Here is a 23,132-nt window from a genome sequence, read left to right as displayed (position 1 = left end):
ATAAATGAGCAAAATGAACAAGCAGATGGATAAATGAGAAACCAAATATCAAACTAGTAAAGCTTTTCTGGAGTCTTAGGCAAGGTAGTAGGTATATCACGTAAATGAGACTTTCATTATTCTACAACATCTTTCTTTTTCCTTAAATGTCATTCTCACTATAAATGCTAATTCGTTTAGCATATATAACAAATTAATCTGGTACTAGAATAATTCTACAACACAATACATGATTAAAAAATTTTTTTTTGATTCTCAGCTTTACAGATAATGGAGCCTCTAAACAATTCTAGTCCACTTGTCTGATCTAGCCCACTAGACTGATACTGGGCTACAGTGCAGCCTCCCCAGATGTTTATAGCGAGAATCCATCTAATTGGTCAATGTTTGTGCCTTATGGATTATTAAAGTTTATCATATTTGATTGATACTTTCTCTCAATGTTAAGGCAATAGGAAGAATTCCCAAGAAAAGACATCATAACTATCTTATACTCCTTCCAAATGTATAGAAATAACCAATTATCAATTCAGCCAGCACAAAGGATCCACCTGGCTAAACTGATTTTTCCTCTGTATAACACCTCGTTATTCATTATAATGACTGATTCATAGTTCAGCTACACTGAGATATCTGATGGTACAAAGGAAATTTATCTCCATTCCTCACGAGATGGAATCATATAGAACTGGGTTTGAACCTAAGCTCCATGAGTCCTGTCTACATTATCTTGAGCAAGATATTTAACCTCTTTTAAATCTAAAGTATCCATGGGACTTCAACCACATGCAAATGGGGAAAATAATACTGATCTCATAAGTTTGCTGTGACAATTGATGAGGAGATGATAAATCTACAAGACCAGCATACAGTAGATATTCAATGAATATTAGCATTCCCTTTATTGTAATCTGATTTTCATTACTAACTCTTTCTCCTTGTTTTGATTAATTTTTGTTAGCTCCCTCCACTTCATTATCTCTTCACTCATTCTTTCATTTAGGTTCAAAGTTACTAAGAGCATGAACTTAACATTGCCTCTCCTGTAGTATCTCCTAGATATTTCTGGAATCTGTAGCAAAAAGAAAAGTTATGGTTTCAAATGGAACTTTACCCTAAAAACTGCTTGCTTCATTTTAAAGTGCCTCCCCCAAACTCTATCGCTGATAATTTTCCAGCACTGAGAAAAGAACATTGGCTCTTAAGTCAGGGAATTCCAATTCCAACTATGCTGCTTACTTAGTCAAGTAACTTACTTGTCCCCGTTACTAAATTTCTCTATATCTCAACGTCCTGTGAACTAACTCAATGTCCCATAAACTATGGCAACAGGAAGAGTGCCTAGCAATCGTTGTTCTAACAAATGATTAAATTTTTCTCAGCCCCAAGGTTACTAATCAAACCTCTCTCTCAGTCAATAATTGCTCCCAAAGATATAGTCCAAAAAGATATAGCATGTAATGTTCTACAGTTATTCACTCATTTTGTCATTCAACAAATAGTTTTTGGAATGCCTATATGTCCTAGGCATAAAATAGTAACAATCGTTTAGCACTTTAAAAGACAACTAAGCCACAACTTCAAGCCTGAAGGACACCAGGGTCTAGAGGGAAGCCAAACATGCAAATAATTACAATCCAGTATTCTAAGTGCTAAAAATAGAGGTGTATACAAATGCGGGGATTCAAAGATAGAGATCAGGTAAGGCTTCCCAGAAGAGATGATTATGCTGGAGTTGAGTCTAGGAATATAAAAAGGGCTTCACTGAGCACACACGGGAAAGACATGTATCCCAAGGAGAGCAAAAGCAGAAAGCACATGATGCCTACTGACAATTCAAAGTATAGGAATCAGGTATGGTTGAAAGATGCTGCTGCAGGGGACTGATGGGAAATGAGGCAGGTAGGGAGGAGCCAAATCATAAAGGGCTTCAAATGATATTACAGTGTATTCGGAATAAAGTCCATTAGAGAGCCACTGATTTGTAAGTCAGAGAATAAAATGTTTTAGAATAATTCCTCTAATGGCAGAGGAATGAATGGGTGAGAAGGACTAACACTGGAAGTAGTCATACCAAATGGATGTAAGTGGGAAGGGAAAGAATCAAAGATGGCTCTAGGGTTTCTAGAACAAATGAAGGTGCACTGTAGCTCCATTAACACAAAGGAGTCATACACGTGGCAGAGCAGACCTATGGGTAAAAATAATGAACATTTCAAGTTTCATAACTCCATTAAAGGGATGATGTTCAATAAACCATTGGGAAAAACAAGACTGCAGTATAGGAGAGAGGACTAAAATAGAGATATAGATTTAGGATATATATTTGGGAGTAATTATTTTTAAAACCAAGGAACATGCTTTTTAAAAGAAATATAATTCTTTTAGATTTCTCTCCCAACTTCAACTGAAAAGATTACAAATTTAAAACCTTAAACTAGGGGGCGCCTGAGTGGCTCAGTGGGTTAAGCTGCTGCCTTCGGCTCAGGTCATGATCTCAGGGTCCTGGGATTGAGCCCCGCGTTGGACTCTCTGCTCAGCAGGGAGCCTGCTTCCTCCTCTCTCTCTCTGCCTGCCTCTCTGCCTGCTTGTGATCTCTCGCTGTCAAATAAATAAATAAAATCTTAAAAAAAAAAAAAATTAAAAAAAAAAAAAAAAAACCTTAAACTAGGGGTACTGGGTGGCTCAGTGGGTTAAAGCTCTGCCTTCGGCTCAGGTCATGATCCCAGAGTCCTGGGATCGAGCCCCGCATCAGGCTCTCTGCTCAGCGGGGAGCCTGCTTCTTCCTCTCTCTCTCTCTCTCTCTCCCTGCCTCCCTTTCTTTCTGCCTACTTGTGAACTCTGTCTGTCAAATAAAAAATAAATAAATAAAATTTAAAAATAAAATAAAATAAAACCTTAAACTACCATCTATTGCACATATATTGAATTTTAACAAAAAATAATGAAAAGATGTCAACATATTTAATGAAAACAAACTTACCAAATATAACTATTTGATATTCATTTATTTATCACTTTTCTTAAGCAATCTACTAATAAGGACCTTCTCTTTATCTATAAAATTAATATATTTCCAAAATAATGTTTTCACGGCAAAGAAAAAAAAAAACCCAGCATGCTTCATCTTCTGAATAGACAAGCTGGTTTAATTTCCTGAGTAAACATTACTGATACTTGACACTGAACAGAGTCCAAATTCACTGAAGGAGTTAAGAAATTTCTAAAATCCCAGGAGCAATAAACCTCACCAGAGAATTCAGTAAAGAGCTTATTATAAAGACTTAAAGTCAATGTCATACCAAAATTTTAAATAACATCATGTACCCCTCTATTTAATAAATTATTTCATAATCAGGTCACAATTGACAGACACATTATCTTGGGCAGACGGAAAAGAGTAGATAAGCAAGGAAAATTTCCTTTTCTCTACTGAAGCATGTCCACCAACTGTCATATTTGGAAAACAGCCAAAATGAGCACTTTATTTGCAAAAAGAACAGGAAACTCTTGAAATATTAGCAAGATGTGTGGTATAGAAATGTGGAATATAAAGAATTAAGATTCACATTTATGGATGTTTGGAAATAATGTTTCTAAGACAGATTAAAAGCACAAGCCCATCCAAGGTAATAAGCTCTGAAAGCCAAAAGTAGAGCCCCTTGAATCCCTGGACTTTAAGTGTCACCCTTATTTTCTAGCCTGTGACCATTTATCCAGGGTAAAGTTCCCATATACTTTTCTAATACAGATATTTAGCCTCAGAGGTATTTTAGCTGAATCAGCCACATAAACTGCCTTGAGAAAACCATGGTCAAACCATGTCTGTTTCTCTTAACCTTCTATTCTTTATGTTTCCTAACATTACTATTCCTCTTTTGTCAGAGTATTTTCTAGTTTCTAGCTACAGGGTTTACCAGTGAAAGCTGACACAGCTGAGTTGCTGAAGGAAAACAGCTGAACTATTAAGGAAGGCAATCAGAAAGAAAAGAGAGAGGGAACCTAGAAATGTTAACTAAAGAGGAAACAGGAGAACCTTAGACTTCTGAATCTGTATAAACTTAGAAGTCTAGATTAATGTTCTCAATTCAGATATTGGCCCACAGTCAACGAAGGGTCATGAAGAGTTTTCTATATGTACTTATCACTAATTTAAAATAAATACCTATTTTAAAAAATGTAACAGTAAGAGTCTAGATAATGCCCAAAGCCAGTAACAAGTGAAAAGAAAAATGTAAGCATTCATTTTGAGTGACTACTATTAGAAACTTCCTGGCAGTTATAATAACACTATCAATGTCACTGTCACCTTGGATAAGGTGCCCAATTGTATCACACAGTATTCTAGCTCTTTAAAGAAGTACAGGAAGCATGACAGAGAGGAAGTAAGAAAGGCAAGTTGAAGACAGATTTCTGGTTTGGGTGTATTCTCTCAAGAAGTTCATAAAATAGTCAAGGTAATAAAATCTTTTCCACATGCCCCTTTTCTAAGATTTTGTCCCCATCTTCCCCCCAAACATGAGATTAAGCCCAAAGAGATTCAGCAGCTTCTATTACATGCTATATGACCCTGTCCCCAGATCCCTCCCACCTTGATTTCTCATCTTAAGAACTTTCTTAACTTCTGGTAGTTCAAGTTTTCCTTGATTATATATACACACACACACACATACACATATATAAGTATGTATATATGCACTTGAATAGTCCTATAAACCCCCATTTCAGTGTAAAGAGCAAGCAAGCAAGACTTCAGAGAAAGGTCACATCAGACATGGATGATTCCTTTCCTCAACTCCTTTCTATCACAGAAATAATATGGATTATATTGCTGAGAAAATAGTATCTGTCAATTCAAGATTCAAGAGTTTTGGAAGGATTGAAGAGAACAGGAATAGGTAGAATAGATATTCCGTACGGTCCCTTCTTCTGTTAATGAATGTCACAAACTGTGAAGTGTAAACCCAAGGATTCCTTAAAAATAAAAGCCAAGCAGAGAGAGTCAATTATCATATGGCTTCACTTATTTGTGGAGCATAACAAATAGCATGGAGGACAAGGGGCGTTAGAGAGGAGTAGGGAATTTGGGTAAATTGGAAGGGGAGGTGAACCATGGGAGACTATGGACTCTGAAAAACAGTCTGAGGGGTTTGAAGTGGGGGGGGGGGGGAGGTTGGGGGAACCAGGTGGTGGGTATTATAGAGAGCACGGCTTGCATGGAGCACTGGGTGTGGTGAAAAAATAATGAATAATGTTTTTCTGAAAATAAATAAATTGGAAAAAAAAATAAAAATAAAAAAAAAAATAAAAGCCAAGGGGCTCCTGGGAGGTTCAGTCAGTTAAGTGTCTGCCTTTGGTTCAGGTCATGATCCTGCGGTCGTGGGATGGAGCCTTGCTCATCAGGCTCCCTGCTCTGCCAGAAGCCTCCTCCTCCTTCTCCCTCTCCCTGCCACTACCCCTGCTGGTGGGGCGTGCTCTCTCTCTCTCTCTCTCAAATAAATAAATAAAATCCTTTAAAAAAAAAAAAAAAAAAAAGCCAAGATACCAAAAGAAATACTGCAAAAAGGCCATGCGTTATTAGAGGTGCTGCTAATTATAAGAAAAGGTTAAGAAGGTTAAAAATAAATAAATAAATAAATGTTATCCTGAACATTAAGTATGTTGTTTAAATCTAGGCCTGTTTTTTTTTTTAAAAGATTTTATTTTATTTATTTGAGAGAGAGAGACAGTGAGAGAGAGAATGAGCGAGGAGAAGGTCAGAGAGCGAAGCAGACTCCCCATGGAGCTGGGAGCCTGATGTGGGACTCGATCCCGGGACTCCAGGATCACGCCCTGAGCCGGAGGCAGTTGTTTAACCAACTGCGCCACCCAGCCTGTTTGGCTCCCTTCTTAGATAGTAAAACCAAAATTCTGATCATCATTCCATTGAGTTTGCCTTCTCAGACCTAGAAAAGCAGAACAGCAGCTGGTAATACGGCCAGCTGTTATTTTTTCTTGAATTTGGCATGAGAAGCCGAATGGTCTTTTAAAATACAGAATATAACTCCAATGAATTACTTCTGCAATGTTCCAAAACTATTTGTTTCCAGCTCTTTACAAATAAGAAGAGTACTGTTCAGTGATATCAAACACTTACTAAAGAGCTACCTGGAAATTTCTTTGCAAAGATTTATTTCCAGGAATTAAGGATTCCTGGCAATAATTTAAAGTCTGGGAAATCCCCAGTATGAATTACTTATTGTCCTGGTTCATTTGGCACAATAAGGATTTTTACAAGACCTATGTAGATTTACCATATTTTAAAATATATTAGTCAATTTCCTGACATAATGTTTTTAATGACATCTTAAAAGTCATAGTGGGGGCGGGAGTACCTGGGTGGCTCAGTTGGTTACTTGTCTGCCTTCAGCTCAGGTCATGATCTCAGGGTCCCGGGATCAAGTCCCACAGCGGGGAGCTTGCTTCTCCCTCTCCTTCTGTTCTCTCTCTCTCTCTCTCTCTCACACACACACACAAATAAGTAATTTTAAAAAATCAAAGCAGGAATTCACATAACAAGAAAAACCTACTTGCTAACATTCTTATCTCTACCAAATTCTGCAAACTAAACTTTCTCAGTGAATGACAGTTCTTATCTCAGTGCTTTTATAACTTTTTTTGCATTATCATCATCTTACAAAAATTCTTGAGAATGCACTTCACTGACAATTATGATACTTTCAGCTAAACAGAGCAAAAAATATATAAAGACTTTCTCTCTCACAGTCAATCTGGAGGCCTACTACATATCCATAACAAAATACATGAAAGAAGAAGCTCATTTAAAAAAAGGCAACATGGTGACCAACCCACCAAAATATCATCATCTCTCCTCCAAAATGCAGGAAGAAATGGAGTCCAGGAGAACTGCCACACAGTTCTTTGGTCATAATCTTCATGTTAGCTAGAATTCTTAACTGCCCATAACCCAATTTTCTTTCAACACAAGGAAACAGGTGGTTACTGAGATTTTTTACCATCATCATCATCACAGATAAAAAGAGGAAAAATATGTTACTCTCTTCTTTCACTTCCTCTTCCACTCTCTTCTTTTCCTTTCTTCTCTTTCCCTTCTCTTCCTGAACAATTCAGTCTCTAGGGGCACCTGGGTGGCTCAGTCAGTTAAGCTTCTGCCTTTGGCTCAGGTCATGATCCTGGAGTCCTAGATTAAGTTCCACATCCAGCTCCTTGCTCAGCAAGGAGCCTGCTTCTCCCTCTACTTGCAGCTTCCCCAGCTTGTGCACATGCTCTCTCTCTCTCTCTGACAAAGAAATAAAGTCTTTTTAAAAATAAAAGAATAATTTAGTCTCTAAAGCTATTATGAAGGGCAGGAAAAAATAATCATCCACACCAGAGAGAAAAGAGAGGCTGCCAGTGCCTACAGAGAAGTTTACAGAGCCCAGGCCAAGGAAAGAGATATTCATACTGGGGGCAGCTGAGTATGGGGTGTCAGTGCCAAGCAAGTTGGAAAGGGCATCCCTATAAAGGGGTACATGATGTGAGAGGGTGAGAGCCCCAATAGGGTGAAAAGGGTATCCATGTGGTGGTCAGGCAGAGGGGAACATCCGGACATAGGGTGTCAAGAGTCGAAACAGGGTGAAGAGATCATCCACATGCAAGGGTGACCCAGTTCAGGGGGTCAGATCCCAAGCAGGATAAAAAGGGTATCCTTCTGTAGATGTGAACTGGCATAAAGTATCAGAGACTGTAAATGGCAAGAGGCTATCAGTGTAGATCAGGCTAACATGAGCAGCAGAGCCTGAGTTGGGTAATGAAGACAGACTCGGGGAGGACATGGCAGTAGAGAGGAGGATTTGTTGTTTGTATGCAGGAGGATTTATCAAATAAGTATATGTACTAAAGAGAACAGAAATCAAGTTTTTCACTATTGGAGCAAGAAGTTACAAATGTAGGAAGGGAAGAAACCAAAACAAATCATGACTGTGGAGTTGGACTGGAGTTAGACTCATCATTGTAAACCCATGATTTTCAATAAATACAGGTAGATATAGATGTAAGTGTGTATATTTTTGTGTATGAATATATATTTTCACTAATGACTATACTTAGTATCCAAATGTTATCACCTACTTACCATTTTCCAACAAAAAGAACTATGGCTTCTTAGAGAAATGGCTGATCCAGAACTGAGGCAGAGAAAGATAAGCCCTGGAACATTTTATGGTGCCAAAATCAAAGAAATGCTCAAAGAATGACTCAGAAAAGCCAGCCTTCAAGAACTTATACTGGTTAAGTCTGGGACAATTTAAGCATCAAAAATTAACAATGACAATAATACATCAAAACCCATGCAAAAAACAAACCATGAGTCCATACTTACATAAATAAAGTGTGATAAAGAATGGGATATGCAGCTAATTAAGTATACCTCCCCACAAAATAGTTATTACAAAGGGAAAAGGAGTAATTGTCTATACAAATGCCTGACAGACACTACATAAACAAGTAAACAAGTGATTAAAGTGAACATTATGAGCAACTGTACAAATCAAAATCATGCAACCCCTGATAGGATGCAACGAAAAGAACACAGCATCCTTTTGTGATATTCCTGCCAAACATGAGCACAATGTGAATCTAATCCTAAGAAAAAAACAGACAAACCCAAACTGAGGGACATTTTACAAAATAACTGGCCTATCATCTTAAAAAGTGTCAAGATCATAGAAGTCAAGGAAAGACTGAGACACTCTTCCACACCGAAGAACATTAAGGAGGTGTGACAACAAAATGTAATATGATTCTGAACTGGATTCCAGTGAAGCACATTATTGGGACAACTGCCCACACTTGAATGGGGTCTAATGGTTGTAATGTAGCAATATTAATTTCCTGATTTTAGTAGTTGTATTGTGGTTGTATGGAGAAATACCCTTGCTTTTAGGAAATATAAACTCAATACAAACTAAAATATCCTGAGGTGACAGGGCATCAGGTTTGCAATTTACTCTCAGGTGGTTCAGAGGAAAAGTTACTTCAACTAAACTAGCTTTTCCACAACTATGTGATTATTTAAAAATCAAAATTAGTTTTCTTAAAGTTCTAGCTCCAACCATTAAAGAATTACTTAAACCTGACTCATGGTCAGATCTAGTTCATATATATAATGGAAGATCGGAGCCAAATGTTGACACTGGATTGATCAGAAGAAAAAGCTTACTTTGTGAGCTTTTATACTCTATGAAATCGGAAACTACTATATAGCTAGCTATTATCTCATGTGTGTAACTTCTGCAAATTGCCTGGAGGGGAGAATCTGTTTTCTATACTCCAAAGCACCATCACCATGCTGAATACATAGTATACAACCTCAAAATATTTGTCAACGAAAAATGCTTTAAAAAGCCAGATAAAGAAAATATCAATGATAAGCTTATTAGAAAACTATTAACCTCATGGATTATATATAACACAGCAAGCACAACTCCAGCAGAACACAATCTCTGCGTGCTCAAATTAGCTTTGTGAAAAATGTAGACAATAACAAACTAATGCTAAATATCTAGTGACCAGTACTATTCCTAAAAGTAGGCAGAAAAAAAGTAATCACTATCTCTGAGATCAGAGAAGGACTAAGCAAATATATAACCCCCAGTGGCCTGTCTTGGTGCCTACACCATTAAAGATTTAACTTAAGACAATGTACCTAAAGAAGTTACATATTAAAATGCAAATATCCCATAGTTCACATCAAATAAAGACATTCATGAATTTATACAATTATTCCTTAGACAGCCATAATGCCTTAGTAATAATAATAACAAAGAAAACCACACATTTTGGGTTCCTCCTAAATGACAGGCCCTGTGCTAGATATTTTATATAAATTCTCTTTAATCCTTACAATTTTACAACATAGATATCATCCTCACTTCTAAATCAGGAGACTGAGATCCAAATAAGTTAAATAACCTGCTCTGGACCAAATGTCCATTCAACAGCAGAGTTTTCATTCCAGCTCAAGACTCTGACTTCTTCCATTACATTCTGTTGCTTCTTTCTACCATGCCATTTACTGTTGCTGAAAATGGACACCTATGGCATGAGGAAATAAGGGGCAATTTAGAAAACTTTTTATTTGTACATGATAAAACTGAATGAGAATTCTGGGTTTCAGGTAAAAAAAAAAAAAAAGAATGTCTCAGAACAAGAAAGGAACAAAGGCTTAGTGAAAGGACAGAGGAGAACAAAAACGGGATGAGAAGGTTCCTAAGGACAAAGTGCGTGGTTGCCTGGTTTTTCTACAGAGCCTAACACTAGACTTGACAAGATCCTTCAGTTAGTAATGGAATCAGTTAAAACTAAGAGCTCAGATTTTTTGGCTTGAACAAATGAATCAAAAAGTTAAATGAAATTAAATGAAAACTATGGTAAATACTATATTTTCCTCCTTTTCATGAGAGGGAAGAAATAGGGAAAAATAAATCACACCCATCTGGAGACTTGGCATGCATAGACAGGTTATTAAACTACCTTTGAAGACAACAGAAGTTAGATACCATTATGCACCCACAAAATCTTGGATAAAACAGCCCCACCGTGTTTTAAAGAGAAAATGATGACTGACTTGGGGAGCCTGGGTGGCTCATTGGACTAAGCCGCTGCCTTCAGCTTGGGTCCTGATCTCAGGGTCCTGGGATCGAGCCCCACATAGGGCTCTCTGCTCAAATAAATAAATAAAATCTTAAAAAGAAAATGATGACTGACAAATATCCTAAAACATCTTCAGTTATTTTAACACTAAATCCAGCTTATCATTCATGTGCTATCAATAAACAAATGTAAACAAAATACTGCCTATAATGTGAAAGTACATGAGGAGCATAAATAAAAATAATTGAAAATTAGGTATGAGATAAAATATATTACTGTGTAACTTTGCAGAAAATGTATTTTCTCTTTGCTCCTGGAAACATACTCATATTTTCATATTTTAACCCAGGAGAAACACTGATCCCTATGGAATAAGGAAGCAATAGGGCACAATAAAAAGATATTCAGGGATTGGAAAGTCCTGAATTTGAATCTTGCTCCTGTCACTTACTAGCTTTGTAACTTTGGGCAAGTTATTCAATTTCTCTGCTCTTTTCCCCTAATTATAATTATAAGGCTAACAATAAATATCTTTCAGGACTATTGTGAAGACTGGATACAAAGCATGTAAAGCAATTGGTATAATATTTGGGACACTAATAATACAAGCAATTCCACTTTTAGAAATATATCCTAAGTGGAATGCCTGGGTGGCTCAGTCGGTTGGGCGTCTGCCTTCGGCTCAGGTCATGATCCCAGTGTCCTGGGATCAAGTCCCACATCGGGCTCCTTGCTCCGCAGGGAGCCTGCTTCTCCCTCTGACTCTGCCTGCCACTCTGCCTGCCTGTACTCTATCTCTCTGACAAACAAATAAATAAATAAAATCTTAAAATATATATATATATATATATATATATATATATCTTAGAATATAATTTATGACAAATGTGGTTTCTATGACAATGTTCATCATACTACTACTATACTACCTATAATAATAATAAATAAAATAAACATCATCCAAGTATCTACATTAAAAGAATATTTAAGTTAAGATAAATACACCAGATCTGTGGTCCTCACACTTTAGTGTATATAACAATTACCTAGGGAAGCTTATGAAATGCATATCCCCAAAACTTTTACTCAGAAATTCTCACCCAGTAGGTCCAAGGCAAGACCAAAAAATTCCTATGTTTAATAAACAACCACAGGGTTGATTCTGGCATAGGACGTCTATGAAAATTCTGCACTAAGTGGGATTTTTTTTAAGATTTTTTGATTTTTTTTTTATTTTATTTATTTGAGAGAGAGAGACAGTGAGAGAGAGCATGAGCGAGGAGAAGGTCAGAGGGAGAAGCAGACTCCCCATGGAGCTGGGAGCCCGATGTGGGACTCGATCCCGGGACTCCAGGATCACGCCCTGAGCCGGAGGCAGTCGTTTAACCAACTGCGCCACCCAGGCGTTTATTTATTTGCAGAGAGAGAGAGAACATGAGCAGGGGTGAGGGACAGAAAGACAAGCAGACTCCCCACTGAGCAGGGAGCCATATGCAGGGCTTGATCCCAGGACTCTGAGATCATGACCTGAGCCAAAAGCAGACACCTAACCAACAGAGCCACCCAGATATCCCTAAATGGGATATTTTAATGATGCCATTAAAAATACTTTTATGAAGTCTTTATAATAACACAGAAAAAGTTTATGATATACTATTAAGGCAAAAATTCAGGATTCAAAATGTATGCTTTATCTAATAACAATTATACTAAATATACACCGGAACAAATGGGCCTTAGCAATAGAATTAGGAGTGATTTTTTTCATTTTACCTAATTATTTGGAACAGAGTCATGTTATCATCATAAATGAATAAGTAATATATCAAAAATCTGAGGGGGAAAAAAGTCAACGGATCACCATGCTCCTCAGGATTAAGTTAGAAATCCTTAGTGTAGCACAAAGTTGTTCAATCTTCAGACTTGCCTCTTACCCATGCTCTATACCAAACTACTTACAATACTCCAAATTATATCCTACATTTTCACATACTACTATTGACTATATTATTCCTTCTCCAGAAAAGCCCTTCCCTCAGATGGTCTGCCTGGCAAACTCTCATTCATCCAGTAAGAGTCAAGAATCACCTCTTTTCTGAAGTTTCCCTTGACTACTCCTCCCAGACAGAATTAAATAACTCTATCTTCACATTCCTATTGCATTATTTGGTACTTCCATTACAATAAATATCACACTGTACTTTAACTCTTTGTTGACATACCTGTTCCATTATTCTACAAATACTTGGAGTTAGGTGGAGAGGATCTCATTCAATTTTAGAATCCACAATGTACTCAAAATATATTTGTAGGGGAGCCTGGGTGGCTCAGTGGGTTAAGCCTCTGCCTTCGGCTCAGGGCTTGGTCTCAGGGTCCTGGGATCGAGCCCCACATCGGGCTCTCTGCTCAGCAGGGAGCCTGTTTCCCCCTTTCTCTTTGCCTGCCTCTCTTCCTACTTGTGATCTCTCTCTCTCTCTCTGTCAAATAAATAAATAAAATCTTAAAAAAAAAAAAAAAGAAATATTTGTAAATAACAATGAGAGATAATTCTTTGTTATCATTGTTCTTGGATGTCAGTTCCCTATGAAATCCTGATTGACTTGTTGGGTTAGTTGGAGAGTAGCTGGTTTATTGAATAATAAGACTTGGTCTAAAAATATCCTAATACATAGCATAAAACATACCAGTAAAAAAACTTACATGATTACTTTAACCACTATTCATAATTCTTCACCTTCTCTGATTATGTCTTCAAAGCTTTTATCAAACTTCAGAGTGACAGATCACTCTGGTCATTAGTCAAATCAAATAAAGAAGGAACAACTCTGTCCTAGAGTACCTGACTACTGGAATTTACCATGCCAAAGAACATCTCTGCATAATTCCTGCTGCTCCTCCCAAACACACTCCCACTCACTCCCCTGTCTATGCTAACAGTAAAATAGCTATACAAAACAGGGATAATTCTGTAAGTAAATATAGCAGTTTTTTATATATTCAAAAGACACTATATTTAGCATATTTATATGATTCATAAGACATTTAAAAAGCAGATTAGTTACTAGAGGTACCGAATAAGGACTCAAAGTGGCTAATAGTAATTTAGCACCAAAAAAAGAAAAGAAAAAAAGTTAAGTTTAATGTGGAAGGATGAAATTAGGATCCAGGGGTCATAACTTCAAATGTCTTCCCTGTATAGTAAAACATACATTTATGGAATAACTTAGATACTGAAGTTTTAAATAACAAGAAAATGTATTTAAAAGAATTTGAATCTCAAACTACATTAGATGTCAAAGCTCTTATAAAATTCTATTCCATATACTTGTCATCTTTGATTATACAATAAATATGTACCTCTAAGGAATAACTTCTTGAAATAGCAAACAACATACCACAAGCTGATATCTAAGACAGGTGTGTTACTATAACAGATACCAATAAAAAGTTCCAGGGACCAAATAAATAGCAAAAAGAAAAGGCTTTTGCAGCACCAGCCCTATGCCATCCCATTTCTCATGTCTTCAGTCAAATCCCTTTCTCTTTTGACAGCATCAACCTCATAAGAAGGAAAAATAAATGACCACCTTTAACCAATCTCTCTTGCAAATCTGGCAAAATTCACTTCATCAGCTCTGCTAACAAGAGATCCAAAGCATTACTATTTGAGCCTAAAGTTTTATTTGCTCTTTAAATGAAAATACTAAAATAGTTTCCTCTTCCTAAAAACCTCTGCAGTCACATTTCAACTCCCACAAATAGTATTTGGAGGCAGGATAAAGTTAGATAAGTTACAAGAGCACTGATCCATGAGGTTAGAGGAGAAATTAACACCAAGGCAGGCAGGAAACTAGACATGAGGAAAGCCCAATATTTGTTCTTCTTAATCTGTGTCTCACTACACAGCCCTTCCCAACTCTACTCCTCACACAAAATTGGTTTCCCTTCAGAAGAGGGACAATTGGTACAAAAACTAAAGCCAGGCTGAACTTGTAGTAATTAAAATGGAGAAGAGGTTTTCTTTATAGAAAAAGAGATTTGGACAGGAAGGGTTAAAGGAAATGTGGTGTGGGGAACAGAAATATCAAGCAGGCTGCAAGAAATTAAGTTAGCTGTTTATGCCTACATCTATTAGTCAAGATTTGATTCAATTTGGTCAAAGAATGGTGACAAGTCTAGGCCAAATGTCTCAGTTCACTTAACTAGAAGTAATTAACCACTTTAAATAAAGCTTCTCTACAAGACAGTAGAACCCAAATAACTACAACACAACTGAATCAAAGTTCCATTTTATAAAATAATTAATGAAGACACGCTATTAAAAAAGGAAGCACTATCTCTAAGAAACAGATTCAGAGATGAACACTCTTTAGAGACTGCACAAGAGACTGACAAAAACAAAATTTATCCTTTAACCATATATTCTGATTCACCCTCGAATGTCACACAATTTCATGCCAAACCCAGGTTTAACACAAATGAAGAATTCACTTCCTGTTCTACAGATGCAAAGGAAGAAAACTGGACTCTAAGAAGAATTCCTAGATCTGTGTTATAGAGGAAAATTCAGAGTTTTCCACTGGCATTGTGCCTCTGCCTACCATATGGTGTAGCTGACCATGTCATCACATACATGAGAAAGAAGTGGAACACAGATGAATGCTCTCTGTGAATTCCTGCTTTTTAAAATATATTCTTTGATGAATAACCAAAACTCACATTTTAATTAACTAAAGCTACGCTGCAATATGTTCAAAATGGAACCAAAGACACACTGAAATGCATGTAAATGTTAAAAAAAAATAAACTTCAGGTTCGGTAGACTAAAATTCGTTTTTTCTAATCCTTGATTTGAATTATAGTCAGCTCCCATTTCTAGTTAAATGCACACGATGAATGTTCTATAATAGGCTCCTTGAAAGAATTTTCCAAAATTACATCAAATACATAATCAAATTATTTCAGTACACAACTGAACAAATCAAATTGTATTTACTGTCACCTGAGAGGTTAAATTGCTAAAGTCAATAGAGGCAATGCTGAATATTGTAAGCTTCTGCATTAATGTCAGTGAAGATCTGTTCTACCCTTCCTTGACTTGAAGAATACACTGAGATACACTAGGAATTAGGCAATGTAAGAATGGACAGGGTGAGTAGTAGTCACTACTGGCTGGTTGTCCTAATTCCCTGCTACACATCAGTCTCACTGCTTTGATGAGGGAGCTGACAACATAGCTTAGTAGAGAAGAGGTCAATAACAAAATTCCCTCTCCTCTCTCTTCACTCCGCATCATGCAGCTGGCACTGTTCACTCTGGCAGACACAGCTCCCTGAACATAATGGTGCAATCACCGCTTCAAACATCATTACTATCTAAAATAGATAACCCACTTGCAACTTGACTATTTTTATAGATATAACATTTTCATGCAGTTTAACTGCTCTGTTTGTGATTTATTCCACTTAACCAATGCTGTTTCTCTGAAAGTCAGTACCTTATCAGAGTCCCAATAACAACAATTGCCCAAATAGTTGTAAAATTACAACACTTCTGAGTTGCCTCTTATCTCCTTTTACCCATCACCAAAAACTTCATGAACTGAATCATAAATCTGAAAAAATTTGTAATCTCTCTGGTTTACATATCTTTGGTGAGTAGAGACTATTTTCCCCTACTTCCCACAGATCTACTTTTTCACATGGGGGTCTTGAAAACTGGATTCTTTTTTTTTTTTTTTTTTTTTTTATTTGACAGAGAGAGACAAAGCAAGAGAGTGAACACAAGCAGGGCGAGTGGGAGAGAAAGAAGCAGGCTTCCTGCTTCCCAGGACCCTGGGATCATGACCTGAGCCTGAGGCAGATGCCACCCAGGCATCCCAAAAAACTGGACTCTATGTTCCACAAGAATTTATAATATGCTTTACATGTGATCCTTTGAGTTATTAAGAAAATCAAGTAAATTTGAGTTGTAAAACTTTTTTATTGCTTTGTTATTTCTTAATCTAAACTCACCAAGAAAGAAATGATTCAATATACATTCTAAATAGCAATTATTTTGTTTAGATTAAAAGGTAGTTGTGTCAAAGGAAGACACTAAAAGATTTTGCAGCTGTCTCATGAAAGATGTTGAAAAAAGAAACTTCACATATAATGTGGAGAGAGAAAAGGAAGGAGGTAATTCAATTTGAGTACTCTGATGAGCTCTAAGGAGCTCAGATTTCTTTAAAGACAAAAGGGGTGGATGAGAGAGAGATATAACTGAAAACAAACACAAAAAGGCATTTACCTGGGAAAATATTAATGTCTCTTTCAACTAAGTTTGAAAAAAAGAAGAGAGGCATAAAATGTTCACTTCTATAACAGATAATATAACCATAAGCTCTGTCAGAATAACTAAAACTGTGGATGGTTTTAGACCGCAAGAGAATTTCCTGTGATATCTAACAATGCCAAGAATCTGATTCTTCCCAACTTCTATTTTGTTTCTATCATCTCTAGTGAGAATCATTTTCAAACCAAAAAGTAAAAACAAATAATGTTGGGACATTATTGAAATTTCAAAAAGACAGAGGTCATAACAGACATTTTAATTGAGTATAAGTATTCAGACCCAGAAGAATTAGGTACAAGGGAGAAGAAGGAATTTGCATCAGTACTAGGCATCATCAATGGTTTACCATTGTAAACAAGCTATAATAAAGTAGCCTGATTTAGGTGGAATTTATAGACTTACTACTAGAGATAGATCAAAAGAATGTCATAAACAGGACACAGCATGAATTCAGAAGAGCAATGGATAAAATATTCAAAATATTCTCACAGGTATATTATAAGTAGCTGAATGAGATTTCTATTACGTGGCTTCAATGCTGGTAGAAATACCATGTATAAAGTTTGCTACTTTTATTTTTTTTTTAATATTATTTATTTATTTATTTGACAGAGAGAGAGAGATCACAAGTAGGCAGAGAGGCAGGCAGAGAGAGAGAGGAGGAAGCAGGCTCCCTGCTGAGCAGAGAGCCCGATGCGGGACTCGATCCCAGGACCCTGAGATCATGACCTGAGCCGAAGGCAGCGGCTTAACCCACTGAGCCACCCAGGCGCCCCGAAGTTTGCTACTTTTAAATTCATAGTAAGCTAAAGAAAGTTTCTTTAGGGATATAGCATCATGGTTGAATTCCAATTATAGAAAACATGCTTATTAAATCTACAGATGTTGCAGAGGATAAAGTTAATATGCTGGAAGATAGACTCAAGAATCAAAGACCTAGTTAGATTGTAAGTATAGGCTAAAACAAGGAAGAATAAATGTAATAGGAATAATTCAAGTTCAATCAACACTTCTACAAATATGATAGGAGAACAACCGCTTCACAAGTCACTGACAAAAATACCTGGAAGCTTTAAGTATCTGCTTAATGTGAGCCAATGTCATTATATAACTCAGTAAAACGGATCTGTATTAAGGTACATCTTAAATCAATAACAAACATAATAATTTCACTGTGTGATGTTTTAAATAGCTGCTATTTTGATTACATAACACATGTTCATTTTTAGAATACTGAAAAATGTAAATAAGCAAAAAGACAATAAAGATCACCCACAATTCTACCTCAAAGATGAAGACTACTTTTTACATTTTGGTGTTTATCATTCCATACTTCTTAATACATATTATAAATTTTCACAAGTGCTTATATTTTCTTAAAAAAAAATAGGATCATACTACAAATGCTATTTTGTAAACTTTTTTTTTTTAATTCAACAGTGTATCAAGTCCCAGTGTATTTACTCTGGTCAACTGTTATTGGTGCATTTTGTTCATTTCTGCTCATCACCTTTACGAGAATCACTGTAGAACTTGAGAATATGCAAATAAATAAAAAGAGAAGAGTGAGAAGCATGAAAATATAACTTCACCTACACTCCATTGCCAACTAATACCAACTGTGGAAATTACAGGGAGGAGGATTTCAACTCAATATAAGGATAATTTTTTTAATTAGAGCTGTCAAAAAACCCGGAATGGACCTAGTCATTTAAGGGTTTTACAACCCTAGAATAACTAACAGGTAAAAGATGTTCCTCTAGGTCAGAAGTTGAATAAATGGCCCCATTTTATTTGCATATTCTGTAATTCTAATGGAAACAGTACTGAAGAAATTTACTCTATGTCCATTATGAAGCAAAACTTTAGTAATCGAGATCTTAGGAAACAGAGTCAAATGCTTTAAATCTCTGTGAGAAATAATAACACTAATGATAACCACCAATGTGGTAAATGCTTTGCATTCATTTCTTTCTATTTCACTTCTTACAAATATGTGATAGGTACCATTACTATTCCCATTTTATAGAAGAGGAGAGTGAGACTTAGATTTTTATACTTATTGAAGATCATTCTTACTTTTGCTGAAAATGCACCCAAGCATACTTGATTCCCCATCAGGTAGCTACTGCTCACTTCTTAGTAGGCAATATGTCAACAAAAGCATTTTCAGAGGAGATGGAGAGAAGTGAGTTGGGGGAAATTGGAGGGGGAGAGAAACCATGAGAGGCTGTGGACTCTGAGAAACAAACTGAGGGTTTTGGAGGGGAGGGGGGATGGGAAGAGCCTGGTGCTGGGTAGTATGGAAGGCACATATTGCATGGAGCACCGGGTGTGGCGCATAAACAATGAATTCTACAACACTGAAAAGAAATAAAATAAAATAAAATAAAATAAAATGAAAAAAAAAAAGAAAGAAAAAGAAAAGTTCTTATCTAGTGATCCCTCAAAGGGCAGTCATGAGATTTTTTTTTTATAATTTAGGAAAGAAATTAAGGATTTTCAAATCAAATTATTCATAGCAAAAAAGAGTTCTGGTTAGACTACGTTATGTATCTTAAATTTTTGTGACTCCAACGGATTCAATGAGTAAGACTTTAAGATGTGGAAAAGCAAATTTAAATCACATAACTTCAAATTTTTGCCATCGCTAATTAAGTGACCTTGGACAAGTCTTTAATCTTCCTAACTCTTCAGTCCTTCTGTGAACTGAGGCTCAGTCACTTAAAGCTGATGGAAGAATTGAATGAGATGATATGCATAAGCATTTAGCACAGTATCTGACACTATTACACAACACAAGTAATAAAGGCAGGGAGGAGGTAGTGGCAAATCCATTCTGCAATTTATTCCAAAGTATTTAAAACTGTTGAAGTGTCATTATGTTTGAAGAGGAAGGGGCCACATTGTCCATTATTCTGTATAAATTTCTGATGACAATCATTTGTGAAAAAAAGTAACAATGTGCCTTCTTGGAAATTTCATTTTATGCAAAGGATCATCCAAAGAATACATTTTAAACCCTGATTTTCTTCAGAGACATTGTTTTAGTTGTTTATTTTGTATGAGATAGATTCAAGTTTAAAGGTTACTGGTTTTGATTTTAACTTTTACAGCTTGGTTCAAACTACTCCAATGAACACATGATTTTAAGTTTTGTTTTCCAGGCACATTTCTGTTATAGAGCTACCATTCTCACCTGACAAAACGAGCAAAAGGGAAAACGTTTTATTTTTTTTTTAATTTTTTATTTTTTATAAACATATATTTTTATCCCCAGGGGTACAGGTCTGTGAATCGCCAGGTTTACACACTTCACAGCACTCACATGGGAAAACGTTTTAATCAAGAATTATGCTGGGGGTTACAATTCTGAAATTTTATCTTAATTCCTAAAATTTGCCATCTATCCTTTTTTTTTTAATGGCACAACTGAGAAAGTATTTAAAAGATGTTTATTTTTAACTTCTATCACAAAGATGGGCTTTTTAAAATACCGTTTATCTCAATAACATTAACTGAAGTTCTCACTGCTCTCAAAGAATTCCTTAGTGTTTTTCCAAAGGAACTGATTACTTACAAACCTCTCTCAAATTACAGGTTTCTAGCCATAAACACTTTTACAACTAATTCAGTCAACTAGTAAACATATTTATTTTATCTGCAACTTTAAAACTATCACCAGATAAACTGCTTTTATATAAATTACCTGTGACTAAGGGCAATTATCAGAGCCATAATCTGAAATATGTAAACTATTTGCATTTTAAATTGAAAATTACTTAACAAGAGAGTACACACACACACACACACACACACACACGAGTCATCACTTCTAAGATCAACAAAAAATAAGTCCCACATTCACTGATCTGACATGAACCATCATTCCAATAAAATGTCACTATTAACAAGTATAGATGATCACATATGGAGCTTTTTAAAATCCATCAACTATTTGCCAACTAAATTCACTTCATTCTAATACATATGTTTTCATTTTCTCTATTAGCCAATATTGTAATTAACTGCACTGCCCGACCTCTACATCATATAAGAATTTGAGTAAAGGACACAACGGTATCATCCAGCAGTCTGTATTAAACACTTGTCAAGAGCGGCACAGGAGTTTTTAAAAGCTAAGAAAATCACTTGGATTTTTTAAAATTTTTACAAGTACAGTTGGGTTGCTTAAGAGATGTTCTAGGGTGAAGATATGATGCTTCCAAAGAAGACTGATGCTTCCAAAAATATCCAGGGCAAAATGAATAGCCATAATTTTATAAAGAGCTCTCCTTGCATTTTACCTAATGAATATTCTTCAGGCTTCTTCCCTCTTATTTAATTTATCTATCAATTCAACTTTTAAGTTCATAGTTTTTCCAACATGCAAATCAACCCAGCTATTCTAAGGTACTACCTGCTGAATAAAGACCTTGACATTTTTTTAAATGTCATCTTAAGAGTCTCCAAGCAATATTAGTCTCACCTGCAACATCTTCATATTAAAAGGCCTCTACTATATTCCATATACACCATCCCGATCCCGACCTGACATCCGTCATCCTACTAACCAAGTTTCACTCTGCTGTGTCCAGGTAACTGGAAGTACTGCTGGGGCTGCCTCACCTGCCTCATCAAGTTTTACACACACCCTGTACTGGTGACATCTCATCAGAAGGTTCCTTTGCTTCATTTTGTGGGATCATAACCCCCAGCACAGCAAATGCCTTCTGCAAGAGAAGGTAACAGCAACCAAAGGCTGTTGCTTTTTGCAGAGTAACTGGATGCACGCAATAGCTTCTCTACCAGTTTCATTCAAATAGACAAAAAAGGCTGGGTTCGACACTGAAAATACATAAATATTGGTGAAAAGCGAGTGGAACACCAATTTTCTTCCAGCAACACTAGTGCATGTACAAGTTCTGCACCATAGCTCGGAGAAAAGTAGCTACTGACGCATTGATGGAAGGCTATTTTCAAATTACTCAAAGAATCTAAGGTATCAATCGGACTAGGAGCCTCATGCCTCCTCTCCACACACACAGTCTCTTTTCCTGCCTAATTTAAGAATGAATCGCTGGCAGCCACCAGGTGCAGTAACTCTGAGAATGAGAACGGATCTATCACAATGCAAAACGAGGTGTGCAATCCCAGAGCTGGTTCCCGTCCTTACCTTAGCAGATTAGACAGGGGCAAGGGTCCGGATCCACCGCCCAGGATCCCTCCTTTTCTGCCAGACAGGAGTTTCTCCACCAGAGCCACATTTCCAGTGCGGGCAGCTTCCAGCAGCTCCTGGTCCTTCCCCATAGTCTTTCACCCGCTCCCTGACAGAGTCCTGCCCCCCCCCCCCCCCACCCCCGGTCTTCCTCCCCGCCCACCCCCACTTCCCAAAAATCCAGGGCCCTCTCCGCCCCACCCTAAAATAATGCAAGAGCTTCAGCACGTAGCGATTCCTGCAGCCCCAAGCCGGGAACACCACTGTCCTCCTCTTCGGGGCGCAGCTTTTACAATGGGGATCAGACCATGTCTAGGAAGAGGGGCTGGCCGAGCCGGGAGCCGCGACGCGCCCCCACAGCCACTCCCCTGAATTCCCGAGGCCTCGTTCCCGAGGGTGGGGCGTGAGGGGGTGCTTATAAGGAGCGCGAGGAGGATGCTGAGGACTAAGGAGGTAGCAGGAAGAGGAGGCGGAGACAGTCCTCGCCGGAGCCTGAGCGCAGCGAACAACCACGGCGGCGGCGGCGGCCCGCGCACCCGAGCGCCGGGTCCCGACTCTCCTCAGCTCGGCGGTTAGGCGGCGACGTTCGCGGCTCGAGACGGAGAGGAGCGCGGCGGCTGCGGCTCGGGCGGCCCTGGTCCACGCAGAGACAGGGCGGTGCGAACGAGCCGCGGCGGGCGCGTGCCGAGGGCGGCGGCGACGGCGGCGGTGGTGGTGGCGGCGGCGGCGCAGGGGCTGAGGCAGAGCGGGCGGGAGGACGCCCCGGTCCGCCGGCGGCGGCTCTGAGGCCTGGCGCGCGTGGCGGCCGGGGTGCGGGGGGCGTGTGCGCGCGGGCAGGTGCGGCCAGTGGGTCCGTCCCGAGTCGGGAGGGGGGAGTGGCGGCGGTAGGGGGTGAAGAGAAGGGGGGAGGGGGCCGGCCCGCGATGGG

At 37.8% G+C, this 23,132-nt stretch overlaps 1 protein-coding gene across 5 annotated transcripts in view; it reads right to left on the bottom strand.

Moving 5' to 3' along the window:
* Positions 1-22,298, bottom strand: part of ANKS1B (ankyrin repeat and sterile alpha motif domain containing 1B) — a 1,114,861-nt gene extending 1,092,563 nt beyond the window's left edge. For all 5 annotated transcript variants that reach the window (XM_044228192.1, XM_044228193.1, XM_044228194.1 and 2 more), the window contains exon 1: positions 22,163-22,298. In XM_044228192.1, coding sequence (XP_044084127.1) covers positions 22,163-22,296 — 134 coding nt within the window. In that variant the 5' untranslated portion in view covers positions 22,297-22,298. The remainder of the gene's footprint in view (positions 1-22,162) is intronic.
* Between the last annotated feature and the right edge of the window lie 834 nt (positions 22,299-23,132).

Source organism: Neovison vison, chromosome 12 (genome assembly GCF_020171115.1).
Source record: "Neovison vison isolate M4711 chromosome 12, ASM_NN_V1, whole genome shotgun sequence".
In the NCBI taxonomy this organism is placed as follows: Eukaryota; Metazoa; Chordata; class Mammalia; order Carnivora; family Mustelidae; genus Neogale; species Neogale vison.
The sequence above is the reverse complement of the archived record's forward strand: the minus strand, read 5'-3'. Positions and strand labels throughout refer to the sequence as shown.